At 37.9% G+C, this 13,304-nt stretch overlaps 1 protein-coding gene across 4 annotated transcripts in view; it reads right to left on the bottom strand.

Annotated features, from left to right (window-relative positions):
* The window catches only part of BCAR3 (BCAR3 adaptor protein, NSP family member), an 80,070-nt gene that overhangs the window by 30,485 nt on the left and 36,281 nt on the right, over positions 1-13,304 (bottom strand). For 3 of the 4 annotated variants that reach the window (XM_075508342.1, XM_075508339.1, XM_075508341.1), the window contains exon 3: positions 10,103-10,142. The exons of the other annotated variant lie outside the window; for it this stretch is intronic. In XM_075508342.1, the coding sequence (XP_075364457.1) occupies positions 10,103-10,142 (40 nt within the window). The remainder of the gene's footprint in view (positions 1-10,102; positions 10,143-13,304) is intronic. 4 annotated transcript variants of the gene reach the window in all.

The raw sequence follows: 13,304 nt of genomic DNA, 5'->3' as shown, positions 1-13,304 counted from the left end.
GAAAATACGAAAAGGCATGAATTTCCTTTTGTTCAGAATTAGTTCACAACTTACGGCTCATATTTTCTTCTTTTTCCTGCTGCTGACCTAGCTGTCATTAGTCTAGCTTTAGCTTTGCTGGACAGCGTACAAGAGCCGTCTCACATATAAAAAGAAGCCATTAACACATTTGCTAACTTCAGATTTCTGTTTTTGAAAGCCTCCCCAGTCCTGTCAAAGTAAAGTGTGTGTTTGTCTGAGATTTACACCAATTCCAAATATAATTCAAAGATGAAAAAATTCTGTTACTTCACCAGGGTAAGTGGAGGCATTTCAACATCAGCTATTTATCCAAAACTCCTGAATATCCTAAAATGCTTTTGTTCTATACAAACGGAGATTTTGGATGTGTAGCACATGAAAATAAAATTCAGAAGTCACTTGGGCTCTGTCACAGCTCAGTTTTTCAAAAGTCTTTACCAGCATGTATGAGTTTGAAGAGGCCCGTCTCCCTCGCACATTTTTGCACAATACACTTTGATGAAGCAAAGCAGCAAGCTCACCTCAGCTCATATACCTCCCTTTCAACATTTTACTAACAGAAGGATTTGAGGGCATGGAGGCAAACGACCTCTGGGGTATTCTAGATAGCCAACATAACGTTATGCTCCCTCATTTGTCTAGGCGCTTAGTTCCTAATACTATCCAACATACAAAAATCTCAGACAAACGTGCTCCTTTGACAGCACACGTTAATAGATGGCATCCCAACTGAAATGTACTAACGTTCCTTCTGCTAAACAGTATCAAAACAGTATGTCTCCAAAAAAAGGCAAGAGGTACAGACACACGATGTACCAGTCTTACTCTAATTATTATCTATAAACACAGCCCCAAGAGATTAGGAGCCTTACCTCCATAGACTTTATCAGTAAGAGTACCCGAAATGCTTATTCACAATCCGCCTTCCACGAGCTATATACTCACTCCCCCTTGTGGTTCATATGCTTATATACATTTAAAAATCAACTTCAGTAATGCATTGCTATGAAGGAGTTAAATATAAATATTTTCATGTCCCAGTCTGCTTTTGCTATTAGTCCATCTTCAAAATTATGAAAAGGATCCAACAACATCAGTAACTATCATCTTTAATGCATAGCTCCTGTGGAACAATACTGAAAGCCCAAAATGAATAGAAAAATAAGTATTCCACACAAGAGACAGCTCAGCAACAGTTAAGAAAAGATCAACACAAAAGATGGCAGACTGTAGTCAGATCTCTGCTGTTATGAACAGTTTAAATATCTCACATGAAAAGGAGTAAAATTCTGTGTGGCACTCATACCTTTTGTATATATACACACCCATTCATATATGTATATAAAAGCCTACTGTAAGCTGTAAGAATTCCAGCTGATGCCATCACACAGACAGAAAGATACCTTTTTCTTCTCATTGTGTCAATTGACACAAGTACGTGCACAGAAATTGAAAACGGAAAAAACCCCAAACTCACTTTACAAGCAGATTAAGTTTTATGCACTTTACTGCTTAGTCTCCACTCAAATCTTCAGATCCTTTTCATTATGCATGGGGTTGCTTTTACCAAGATAGATAAAATGTTCAATACAGATGAGGTAGAAAAAAATAGGCATGACAATATTATAATTCAGCACCTTTCTTTCTTCCCCATAGATACCACTTTTGTGGGAAATGGCATGTTCTTTTCTGGCAAATGAGGCAATACAGTGCCTACTGCAATGCAATAGATTGGGTCCAGGATTACACCTTGGCTTAATTCAGTACACGAAAGCACCGTTTGTCAGAAATGATCAGTCACTTCAATAATCACAGTATCTGATAGAAGATACAATAACTGTTTGCAACAAAAAAGGACCACAAAAGGACCAAAAAAAGGACCATCAAGGTGAAGCAGATAATGTTTAAAAAGTAAATACCACCCTTTTTCTCTCCTTTCTTTGAAAAGTAAATGCATGTCACCATTTACTAGTATTTCCTTTCACTGACACTGTGATTTTGACTTGGGGATATTATCAATAGCAACATATAAAACTGTCAGCATTTGAGAGCCACAGGCATTAATAGTTTGGTGAAGAAGGGTAATTCATTTAAATCCAAGTGTCGCAAGATCACTAGAGACAAAATAATAAGAAGATTTATTTGTACCTCAAAACTTCTATCCTGTGTTTCAGGTTCAGACCTTTCCAGCTTATGTTTCTCATCTGTGAATGAGGCTTGATAGTAGTTACTGATCATCTAACAAAGGTATTGAAAAGATCAACTAAGTAGCTACTGCCACCAGTGCCTACTGGTGCCAAGGAAATTAGCGCAAAGTAATTTTATAGACAGTTTTCAACTCAAAGCTTAGTGCAATCTCAGTGCATGTAGTAGCTTTCGATGACTCCAGATCAGACATAATTTAAGAGTTAATGAAGAATAATACAAGAAGTAGAATACAGACACTAACAGGGTCAAATTCATGATAGGACAGATGTAAGATTAACCCCTGAGCAGGCACTAGAGAGAATGCACGCTGCTCTAACAATTATCAGCATTTTAGATTTACCAAAGCATACTCAGCATTACAAAAGATGCTCCATAAGCAAAATACCCTAAACTCTATTTCAGCATGAGAAGAAGGGAATGCAAGAACCACTGCTAAAAGACTTCACAATAAAGGTCAGAATAATTAGAAAGCCACTATCCACTTGACTGAATTCATATGAGGATTATGATTCACAAAGAAAAAAATCCCTCCTCACAGTATGCTAAAAAAACCCCAAACAAACAAAAAAACCAAACCCCAGCCAACCAAAAAAAAACCCCACCAAAAAACCCAGATCTTAGAGCTAATCAGGTCATTCAGGAATTGGGGGCTGGGAAAGAACAAAAAGCCTCAAACAGTAACAGGAGTAACAGGCTAACTTGGGAATCTCTCTACTAGGAAAACATGAACTAGGACAGTAGACTTTTCAGTCTACTGTGCATTGTCTTGCAGAGCTGTAGAATCATACTTCCTGCATATTTACTGCAAACACCAGCTTAGATTTTATTCATCACTTTGCACCCAAAAGATTACAGACCTGCTGACTCAACCATCTTTTCAGAGACTACCCTGTTGGTCAAACAAAATTCAACATGAGAAAATACTGAAACTTGGGCATAAGACTCCATCACTAATTACGGATAACTGCATTCTATCAAATAAAACAAGTTTTCATTAACTCCAAATAAACAGGGCAAGATTCTCATCATGGTTTTAGGGGAATTAACTACTTGAGAGCTGCTGAATTTCAACTACATATGTAACTCCTTAAGTCTTTTTTGAAATTTTCCTGGGCTGCTGAAAGCTTTTAGGAATAACTATGATACATACTTAAAGAAACAGTTGCCCCTTCTAAGTAGAGAAAGGGCACGTGTTGTAAGAAACAAGCCTGGTATAAGGCTGAGGAAAAAATTCTACGACCTGAAACATGACTACTACCAGAACAGGATTAAAAGTACAAGACAAGATTATTTGTCCAACTTATTGCAACAGTCAAAATTATTCCACCAGAAAATTAAATCTAGGCAACAAAAAGAAGACAGATGGACATTTAAAAAAAATAAATCACCTGTATGTGCAAAAAAGATGATTTACATCACATTTTAGGAAAAACTTTTCCACAGTAATAATGAAAAGACATTAGACTAATCTAGTTTGGGAGGTAGAACAGATTATCTTGGGAGGCTATGGAATCTCTTTTGCTGGAGGTTTTGAACAAATCAGAACATCAATTCTAACAGTCTCAGTTACACCCCAACAAAGAAATTTCTCAAGTTCCCCCTAGGACCTACTTCTATAACTTAACGGTGGTGGTGGGGAGGAAATCTTTACCCCCCATTCTGTGCCTCTGCAGAAAAAAGCAACCAACTTCCAACAGTCAGGCTACAGACTTTTTATTACTACAAAAGTTACAATGAAATTATTATGAAGAATGTGATTTTAATAGCCATGACTTGATTAAAAAACCATACACTTATAGTGGTTTTTTTCCAGCAGAGGGCAGTGTATAACTAGCAACTACCCACCAAGCATCAAAACTGAGTTTTCGTTGTGAGACAGATAAATATATGTATTTAACATTACACTACCTCTAACAGGAGCTTATCTTTCTGAATTATACAGCTTGTATACAAAAGGGAACTGCTGTGGAGTGATGTTTGTGAAGCTTTAAGTAAAAGAAACATGGGAAAAAAGGTAAATATCTCTGACTGAAACATCACTGACACCAATAATGATCTTTGAGATGCATGTCAAATCTGTAATGACAGAGATGTGTAAAGTCAAAGTCAGCTGTATGGGCATACACCTTTTCTCCTCAACAAAATACATTCCATCTGATAATTACACCTTCTGTGATGCTGTTGCCCTTGCTGCAGTTGGAAAAAGGAAAAAATAAAAAAAAAAAAAGAGCTACAGATTCAAAAAGAACCTCCTCATCTTCTGGTGCCTTAGTGTCAGGCATTCCTCCAAACTCAGATACGTAATGTATAATGCTGTGAGACAACACAGAAACCCAACAAACTTTCTGCTCACAAGTCACAACTCACATCTCAACAGGCAAGTCTGCACAGGAGAGCGATACGCAGCAGCTCATGAACAGGTATACACTGTAGCTGGCAACTTTTCCAGTGGGGTGGGGATTTCTCTAATATATTCCCAGGTCTAAAAAAGGCTCCTTGCAATGAAATTTTAATGTCATCAGGAAGAATTCTTTCCCAAACTGTGACTACTTGTCATGCTGACACAGATTTTTTTCTAAACTTTCCCAAACATACGTACACACATACAAACTTCTGATAGTATCCTTACCATGTTATCTTCTTGGCACAGCCATTAGAATGATGAGAGACAAACACCCACACATATATGTGACTGGCATCCACAATATTATGATTTTGTGCAATTAACTATACAAACTGTGCATCAATAGACCTCATCACCTGATCAAAGTTGAATTAAACCCACAAAATACTGTCCTATCTTGCAAAGCTAGAGAGAACAACCAAGACATCAGAATGTCCTCAAAATTTTATTTTCAGTTGCACTCACAAAAGCCGCCATAAATGGCAATAATTTCTGTGACAGTTTGCTTTCTAACAAAATCAAGGAGTAAAAATAGGGAAAAAATGAACACTATGGGGCTAAGACAAACAAGAATCCTTCAGGAGAACTTCACAAGTGAATAATGTCCTGCAGCTGTAACTTCCTTAGACCAGTGACAGTTTTTTTCAAGTCTGAATCTAAATATAAACTTCCCTTATGACCATGCTGAGTAGACAATCAGTCACAAATTTTGTAATTTTTCCACTAATGGATTAAAACACAACTCCAAAACGGCAGGCCATAATAATACTTATCAACTCATCGCTGATAAGTATTTCTGTAATTATTAGCACTATTTCCACAGGAAATGCTTGAAAGGTTTCCATGAAAGGAGGAGAGAAATCTGTTTTTCTTTCTTTCCACCCTGATGCAGCCTTAATGATTACAGCACAGACTTCTATTAAAAGATCCTAAAGTATTTATAGTGAATAGGAATGGGACACAAAGCTATCTTTAGTTCACATTAATTTGATCAAAATGACTCACACGAAGTTCTCTGACACACTCAAAGCTGCTGTCACTTGATCCTTTCTCCCCTGCAGGAGTCTGTTCTGTGGATGTGCAGACTCAGGGTGTGGGAAGAACCTGCTGAGACTACCAATGGATCTATTATTTGGCTCATAAAACTTGTAAAAATCTCACAGAATGTACAACGTGCTATTGTGTCCGTAAATCTCTTTCATGACTTGGTTAGCAGCCTGACTCAAAGCAGTCTGGCCTGTTTTCTCTTCTACCATAAAAGGGTTTTTGAAAGAGCCATTTAACTGTGACCATGGTTTCAGCAATGCTATGGAGACAAAGGAAGGGTTGAAGCCATATGGACACTTCAGTAGTCAGACTCCAGCAAATCAGTACTTTTTTTTTTTTTCCTTAGAACTTGCTTTGCATAATTAGCTCTCTTTATATACTGAATGAACTAATACATCAATATTCAAGATGCAGGAAACTGCCATTTGTGAGCTGTAATTTCGATTCAAGTATTAGAAACCGTAGTACATCTATACAGAGCATTCTCTAAAAAAAAGCCTTCAGAGGATTAATTTTATAATCAGTGCTTTCTGTCTTGTATCTTGAACAGAATAAAACAGGAGAAAAAACAATTTGTTTTGCCTTTCCTCTGTCCAGAGTATTTCTAAATACAAGGAACTATTTATTTTACTTTTAGTCACCAGATTCTAGCAAGGAAAGGTTTGTACAAAAAGCAAATTGATACAGTCAGATTCTAAGTTTACCATCTGTCCTATAGAGCAACGCCTGCTTGTAGTCACTACTGCCACAATAAACACTATGATACTCTTCACTGTGAAACAGAGCACACAATCAAAAAAAAAAACATCTTACTTTTCCTCATACTTGAATGAATTCTCCACATTCTATTTACAATAGACTCCAATTCCGAAGAGATGTTGATCACTCCCCAGCAGGGGCACATTCTGAACAAGTATTAATTATCTTTCTTATGGGACTCACAAGAAACTCAAGTAGCATGCTTGCATCACTGCAGAAACAATGCTAATTTGCAACTATGAAGCTGCAGGATCAGCTCTGTGCCCAGCTTCCCTTTTTAAAATTACTTTTTAAATCTAGCTAGTTTAAAACTAGCTGCTTGTCTTGGAGTTGAAGGAGACTAGGTATGCCTGTGCAGCCTGATAAAGTGGATCAGCTACGAGGATGGCACATATTTGATCATACTGGATCTTTCAAAACAGCCAGCTACAATTAGCATGTGAGGGAGCAGCAAGAGTGGGGCTGCTCCCTAGGGAAAGGCAATCCGGGAGCACAGGGTGGGCAATGTGCTCACCAACAAGGTGCAGTCCCACAGCACCAAGATGCAAGCAAGCTGAGCAGGGTGCTGACACCAACAGATCCTACCACAGTCCAGTGAGCCTCAGGCAAGACATGGTAACAGCCCAGGTCCAAGGTCCATCCAGGGCTTCCCACACAGCACTTCAGGAACAGGGCTAGGGGCAGGCACACCTAAGACACAGCTCAGGCAGGGCCTGAAGGCCCCAGTCTGAGCTTAAATGGAGCCCTTGCTCAGTGGGTGTGGGTGGAGGTCCTAAGTGAGGCTGGTCAGGACACTTAAGGCCAATTAGTGCCCTCAGGGCCCTGGCATAGTACACTTTGCTTGGGACTGTAACTCTTGGTTAGAATCACCAGCAGTCAAACTACCCTAATACAACTTAAATTTGTGCAATGTACTACTTTCAAGATCATGCAATTTTTTTACAAGGCAAACTAATCCAAAGTCTCTCTTCTCTTTACAGTCTGAACAGCAAGATGAGAGAACCAAGAATCAGTATCAAGGCTTTGTGTACAACTAGCTTGTTCTAGTGTTAGTTTTGATGTATGCTTGATATATCACACATGCTTAATACTCCAGTTTATATGTGTTTTCAGTCAGTCAATCAACACTTCTCTGCCTCGAGACAATACTAACTATGTTTTCCTGTGCATCAGAAATATTAATCTGTCTCTCAGAACTTTGGTATCCTGAATTGGCAAGATAGGATTCCCAAAAGTGCTCTTGTTGGTTTCTCCCTCTTCTCTTACTATCTCTTCTTCATTTAAAGGTATTTTTTCACCACTTAAGCAACATCTGTCAAAGCCTACCCAACTGGCACCCACCCTGCTTGCTCAAACTAAATATGCCCACATTATATGTCAAATAGACTTGTGGAAATGGCAATGTTGGTGCAAGCATAGTGAGATGCTACAGAAATCTATTCTTTCAGCTTTGTAACTTGAGTAGGTCAGTGTTCTGCAGTTTATACGTGACTTAACACTGCCATCATAATTTATTCAAGGAGCTGGAAAATTTATAAACATTAATACAACAGTTACCATAAGGTAAGTTACAGAAGACAATGAACACATACTTGCTGAAACTTAAGCCAACAAAGCGGGTTCCAAGATCCTGTTGTTATGAATTCAGGTACATCTTTTACAGTCATAGTAAACTGGTAAAAAATTATTGATGAGAGTCCTCCTTTATTTGGCGTTAATGATCATTTTTTGTGTAAGAATACATTTCTGGAATCAGTTTTGTTAGTAACCCGGACTTCTACAGCCAAAAAATGTTGGAGGGGGCTATATTTATTAGAAAGCAATTTCTGCATATTTTTCAAAGTTTTAGTTTAAGATTTCTTGTCTAGAATTCCTGTTATAATACCATTGAACTGGGGACCAGACTCACAGTTCACTAAAGGTAGGGATATAGACAGGAAAAACTGAAAGAGGAAGGAGAAAAGAAGGGGATGGTAACCCTTGTATTCTCCCTCATAAGTCTCTTTTCCCCAGGCTTTCCTCCCCAACATCAAAGTTTTAATAACTAAGCTTAGCACCACTGCTATTGACAAGAGTCCAAGACAAGCTTCTACTAGAAAAGTTGAAAAGATCAGAAACCGCATTTATAATATAGAACTTGCTGCAACAAGACGAGACACACATATTGATGAACTGGCACATGAAACCTCTGCCTTCTACTTGGCCATATTATTAAAACTGTAACAACATACTCTGCACAGCATAGAGCAAGATACACAGTAAATTAAATAGAGCAATTAACATGTCCACCACTTTGTTGCCTTTGGCATCCCCTCTTCTGCAGTACTCTTCAGAAGGCTCTTGGCCTTCTCTGTCTCTGGTACTTTACCATATCCCAACTTCAGGCTGGGATTGAGGCCAGGGACCTTGCAACACTAAGCTAACTGTTTAGAGTGGAATTCCAGCAGCAGTCCTCAAGAGTCCTTTGGCAGCCCCTTTTCCATGGACCTTCATGTTCTGCTCTTCTCCTTCTCTTCTTCCAAACCTCCACCCCAGCCCTAGGCAGAGAGTGCAGCACAGGACCTCACTTTCAGGCAAATTAATTCTCGGCAGTTTCCTTTGGCAGCCCCCTCTCAACACTGCATTACATTCTCCTAGTTTACTTCTTCGATCAGCCTGAACCCTAACCTGGGCACCTCTCCATTTCCATCAACTATGAACACCCACAGAGGGAATTCTAGCAGCAGAACCCAGTTAACTGCCTCTCCTCAGTCTCTTCCTCACCCAAACTCTAACCTGAAGCAGAAATTCAGGTGTCTGAGAAATTCAGGCTGTCCACAAGAAGAGCTACAGAAATATCCTATGTTCAAGGATAACCTGTGTTTATCAGACACTTTTCAGAAGATTACGGTCTTCTAAAAGACAGGGAACAAAGCCCAACAATTAAGGAAGCCCATTGTTGAGAGACAGGACATAGAAGCCAGATTCTTTCAAGGTTCTGAGAAATAATATTCACTTAAATGAAACATGTTGAAAGGTACTAATTCAGTGGAAATTACAGCACTGCAAGAGACTCTCAGTACAGAATCACATCCCTAAGGTTTCTTCCGAAGTTTCCATATTGCCAATCCAGGATTGATTTTTGAATAAAATTTATGAATGCTCCAGACTATGTTTTATTTACTCTAACAAAATACACATTTATACATTTTTCAGCACTCTGATCTTATACAAAAGGAAAACAGAATTTACAATTTTGCCAGGATTTCAGTTACTTTTTGGACCAGAAGTGAATTTTTAACTGTGATGTTATTAAGTATATTGCTAAAACCATAAACCTAAATCTGACATTTTTATGATCTGTTCAGATGTGTTCCTTTACTTCCCCAGAAAACCATAATCAAGAAATATGGGTTCTTTTAATCTGTTAACAAAGACAAGACCATAAGTAGTCACCATGTAACTGAAAAGAGGCCCCAATATAAAAATGCAACCTACCCCCAAAGCACAGTGCCCACAAGTATTTCACTGAAGCAGGCAGAAAATAGTCTGACATATAGAACGAATTTTTCTGTAGCAAAAGATAGACAGAAGCACTATTTAACTACAAATGACTGGAAATCCTCTGGCAGTGCTGGTTATATACCAAACAAAATATTTTGAGGGTAAGAAATGGTACCTTACCTTAACGTATTCCAAAGTAGGATCCAGAATATTCTGATCTCTGTAAGAAAATGGGGCGAGGAGGGAGGAAGAAGGGACACAAAAACAAACAAACAAAAAAACAAATGGTGAGTCGAAATATAATCTCATACTGAAGAGAGACATTCACAAGAGCAACAGGCTACCAGATCGTGTTAAAATCCTCATTAAAAACTGTGTGTTATAGCTAGACGGCCTATGCTATCTAACTTTTAACAAATATATAAATCACTGATTTCTTCTAGAAAGTCAGGTAGTGGAGCCACTAGTAATTAATTTGGGAAATAAAGTTAATTGTACAGTTTTAAGCAGAGCAAAAACAATCTTGAAATTTCAACAGATGGCTGAAAGTACTTATATACCACCTAAAACATTTGAAATAAATTTAAAAGAGAGCTCTCCCAATGGCTTCTAAATTTACTTCTTTGCTTGTATGTTTTCCCATTTAAGCTACTGCTACTGATAGCATTGAGAGGGCATTGCTAACACAAGAAAACAGAAAGTAAAACATTCACTTTTCATAAAAACAAAGCAAAGAATTCATAGATTTGCAATAGTAGAATGTTTTACTTTACATTTGGAAAAATAACTATGGTTCTTGCACTCTTTTAAAAATTTCTAAAAATTATCATCATTTCATCATTACAATTATTTGAAAGCCAGATAATCAAGTCATTGCCCTATTTTAAAAAGTAAAGATCTCTTTGCAGGTTTTCTATGCATACAGATGGCAAAGGGCACAGAAGCCTAAGTGAAGAGCCCTGTGACCAATTACAACTCTTTCCATAAATAGAAATTAAAATAAACATATCTTTTCAAAGGTTTTTGTTTGAGAACTAGCAGGTTACCAAAGTTTGCAGTACATGATTGGATGCTTTCTACAGAACCTGGGATGACATACATGGTGCTGCCTTAAATAAAAACATCTAACAAGCACAATGAAAACCTTGCAAACTTACAGAGGGATCAGGAGCTTATTACAGCAATCAAGTTTGCCACATGGACAACGTATGTCCCATAAATTTAGAAACAGAGTCCTGTTTGATGGAAGTTGTTACGATGATGTAACACTGGAAACCTAATAAGCAGCTTCAGATATGTAAAAATTGCGTTACAGTGGAATCAACCAACCCAGAATACAGTCTCTAAATTCCCTGTGTTGTTTTGAATGTAATTGTATATCACCTGAAACTAAGTTATTATTTTATATTATTATTTTTAGTCTGGTTCCCTAACAGCTTTTAATCCAGAATACCCATACAGAAGCAAAACAGAGCCTCCCACTTCTTAGCCCTGCCCATAAATGATGGTGCTCAGCTGTTCAGGCTGTATCGTGCATTACTGTTTCACATTATCCCAATATTTATCAAGGGTCAAGTTCCATTCCCAGCTTAGTTTAAAAAAAATAACAACAACAATGCTGCCAAATTCAATGGAAATAGAATTTGGACCATTTGAAACTCTTTCCTAGCCAATTTACTAAGAAGGGGCAGCTTGGTAACTGTATGAACATAAAATACGTACAAGCATATCAGAGAAAACAGGGGTGAAGCACAGAAGAAAAAGCAAAAGGAAGTTTCTAAACAGAAAAAAGTTTTCCTTCTCAACACTTTGCAATTTGACTGGGAAAAAAAAAAAATCCCATTCTTAATCAGTTCAAAGTCATTAAGCATGGCTGAACTCTTCTCACATTCAAATGATCTGCGGGAAGTTGTCCCAGTACCAAATGATTCTGAAAAACTTTGCAGTTTAGTTCTTCGCTTGCCCATGGAATCTTTCAGGAAAAAGGGCCTACCAGCACTGCATATGCAACACACTCCAAAAGAACGAACCTGAGCAATAAGGCTAACAACTAGTTTACTTGCTGACTTCAGCAGTGAGCATGTTTTGTTATGATCTGCATTTACAAACTGTGCTCCTGCAGACTAGCCTCACTACGGACTCCACTGTTCCCACTGTCAGGTACAAGACAAAAGATCTTCAGGACAGATCAAGCCAAAGAAAAATGAAAGAGGTAGAAAAGCTTGAAGACAAACCAGTCTATTTACTGCTATATAAAGCAGGAAAACCAGAACAGAGAGGGGAAAAAAGTGACCTACATTTCCTTCATCAGCCACATGACAAAAGTGCTTCGAAAAGTCTGGCTTTAGGAAATAGATGGTTTAACAAATCTCTTCACAAGTACTGTAATATTTAATCTGGTAGGCTGTTACACAAGAAAATGTAGGAAACCCTGCAATTCACCACAAGCACAGGCTATACATAAAGATGTTTATGTTGTAGCCCTGTTCACCTCAGATACCTTTCTCCTACCAGATCAACCCCTCTCTCCCCATCTTCCCAGGTTGTCTACATCTTCATCTTTGTGCAAATTTTTTGAAGTTATTTTCAAGGAATGGTAACTTTCATTGATGTGCAGTAACTAATAGTAAAGATTAACTACTGCCCTTTCCTGTCATTGGATTCCACCATAATACTGCCACATTATATGCAGAAAAACAGATTAAGCAGTTAGCCCAAATAACTAGGAACTAACCAAATAACTAGATCACAAAATTAACTCCTGAACCTCGTCTCTCTCTTAGCAATGATGATGTGCTCCTTTATGCCATATGCTCCCCGCGAAGGAAGTCTAGAATGTCAGGAACCTAAGAAAAATATAAAGCACTTCTTTTCCTTTCCATTTTCCCTCTCAAGGAGTCTTAATAAAAATGGTGAACCCACAATCTCATTTCTTGTATTAGATGATCTGCAGAAAAAAAAATACTTTCAGATAACTACCAGATCAGATGAAAGGTACTTGCAGGCTCTGCCATCTCTCAAATCAATTCAGCTGAAGGTTTGTTTCAATAATACTAAGTTCTCCATCTTTCATCAGATTTTACTATGTTTCAAGTAATGCTAATGTTTATCTTCATAATAAGCTTGACTTTACAGCTGTATTCATTTGTATCTGTTTACCTACAACATGTATGTATTAGAGTCTGCACATAAGTCAGCCATTACTGTGTAAAACTGTGGGTTCACAGATTGGGTTTTATTACCCATTTTGGCTTCCTAATAATCAGATAAGCCCTACTTCCATTCAGATAAAAAGCACATTTAATGCAGAAAGATGTCACCTGGAATAGAGAACTTTTCAGAACACCTCAAGGTAAGGTGTTGGGTAAGGGCTGCAGTAGGA

This window comes from Mycteria americana, chromosome 7 (assembly GCF_035582795.1).
Source record: "Mycteria americana isolate JAX WOST 10 ecotype Jacksonville Zoo and Gardens chromosome 7, USCA_MyAme_1.0, whole genome shotgun sequence".
Classification (NCBI taxonomy): Eukaryota; Metazoa; Chordata; class Aves; order Ciconiiformes; family Ciconiidae; genus Mycteria; species Mycteria americana.
Note: the sequence above shows the minus strand (reverse complement) of the source record. Positions and strands in the feature narration are given on the sequence as shown.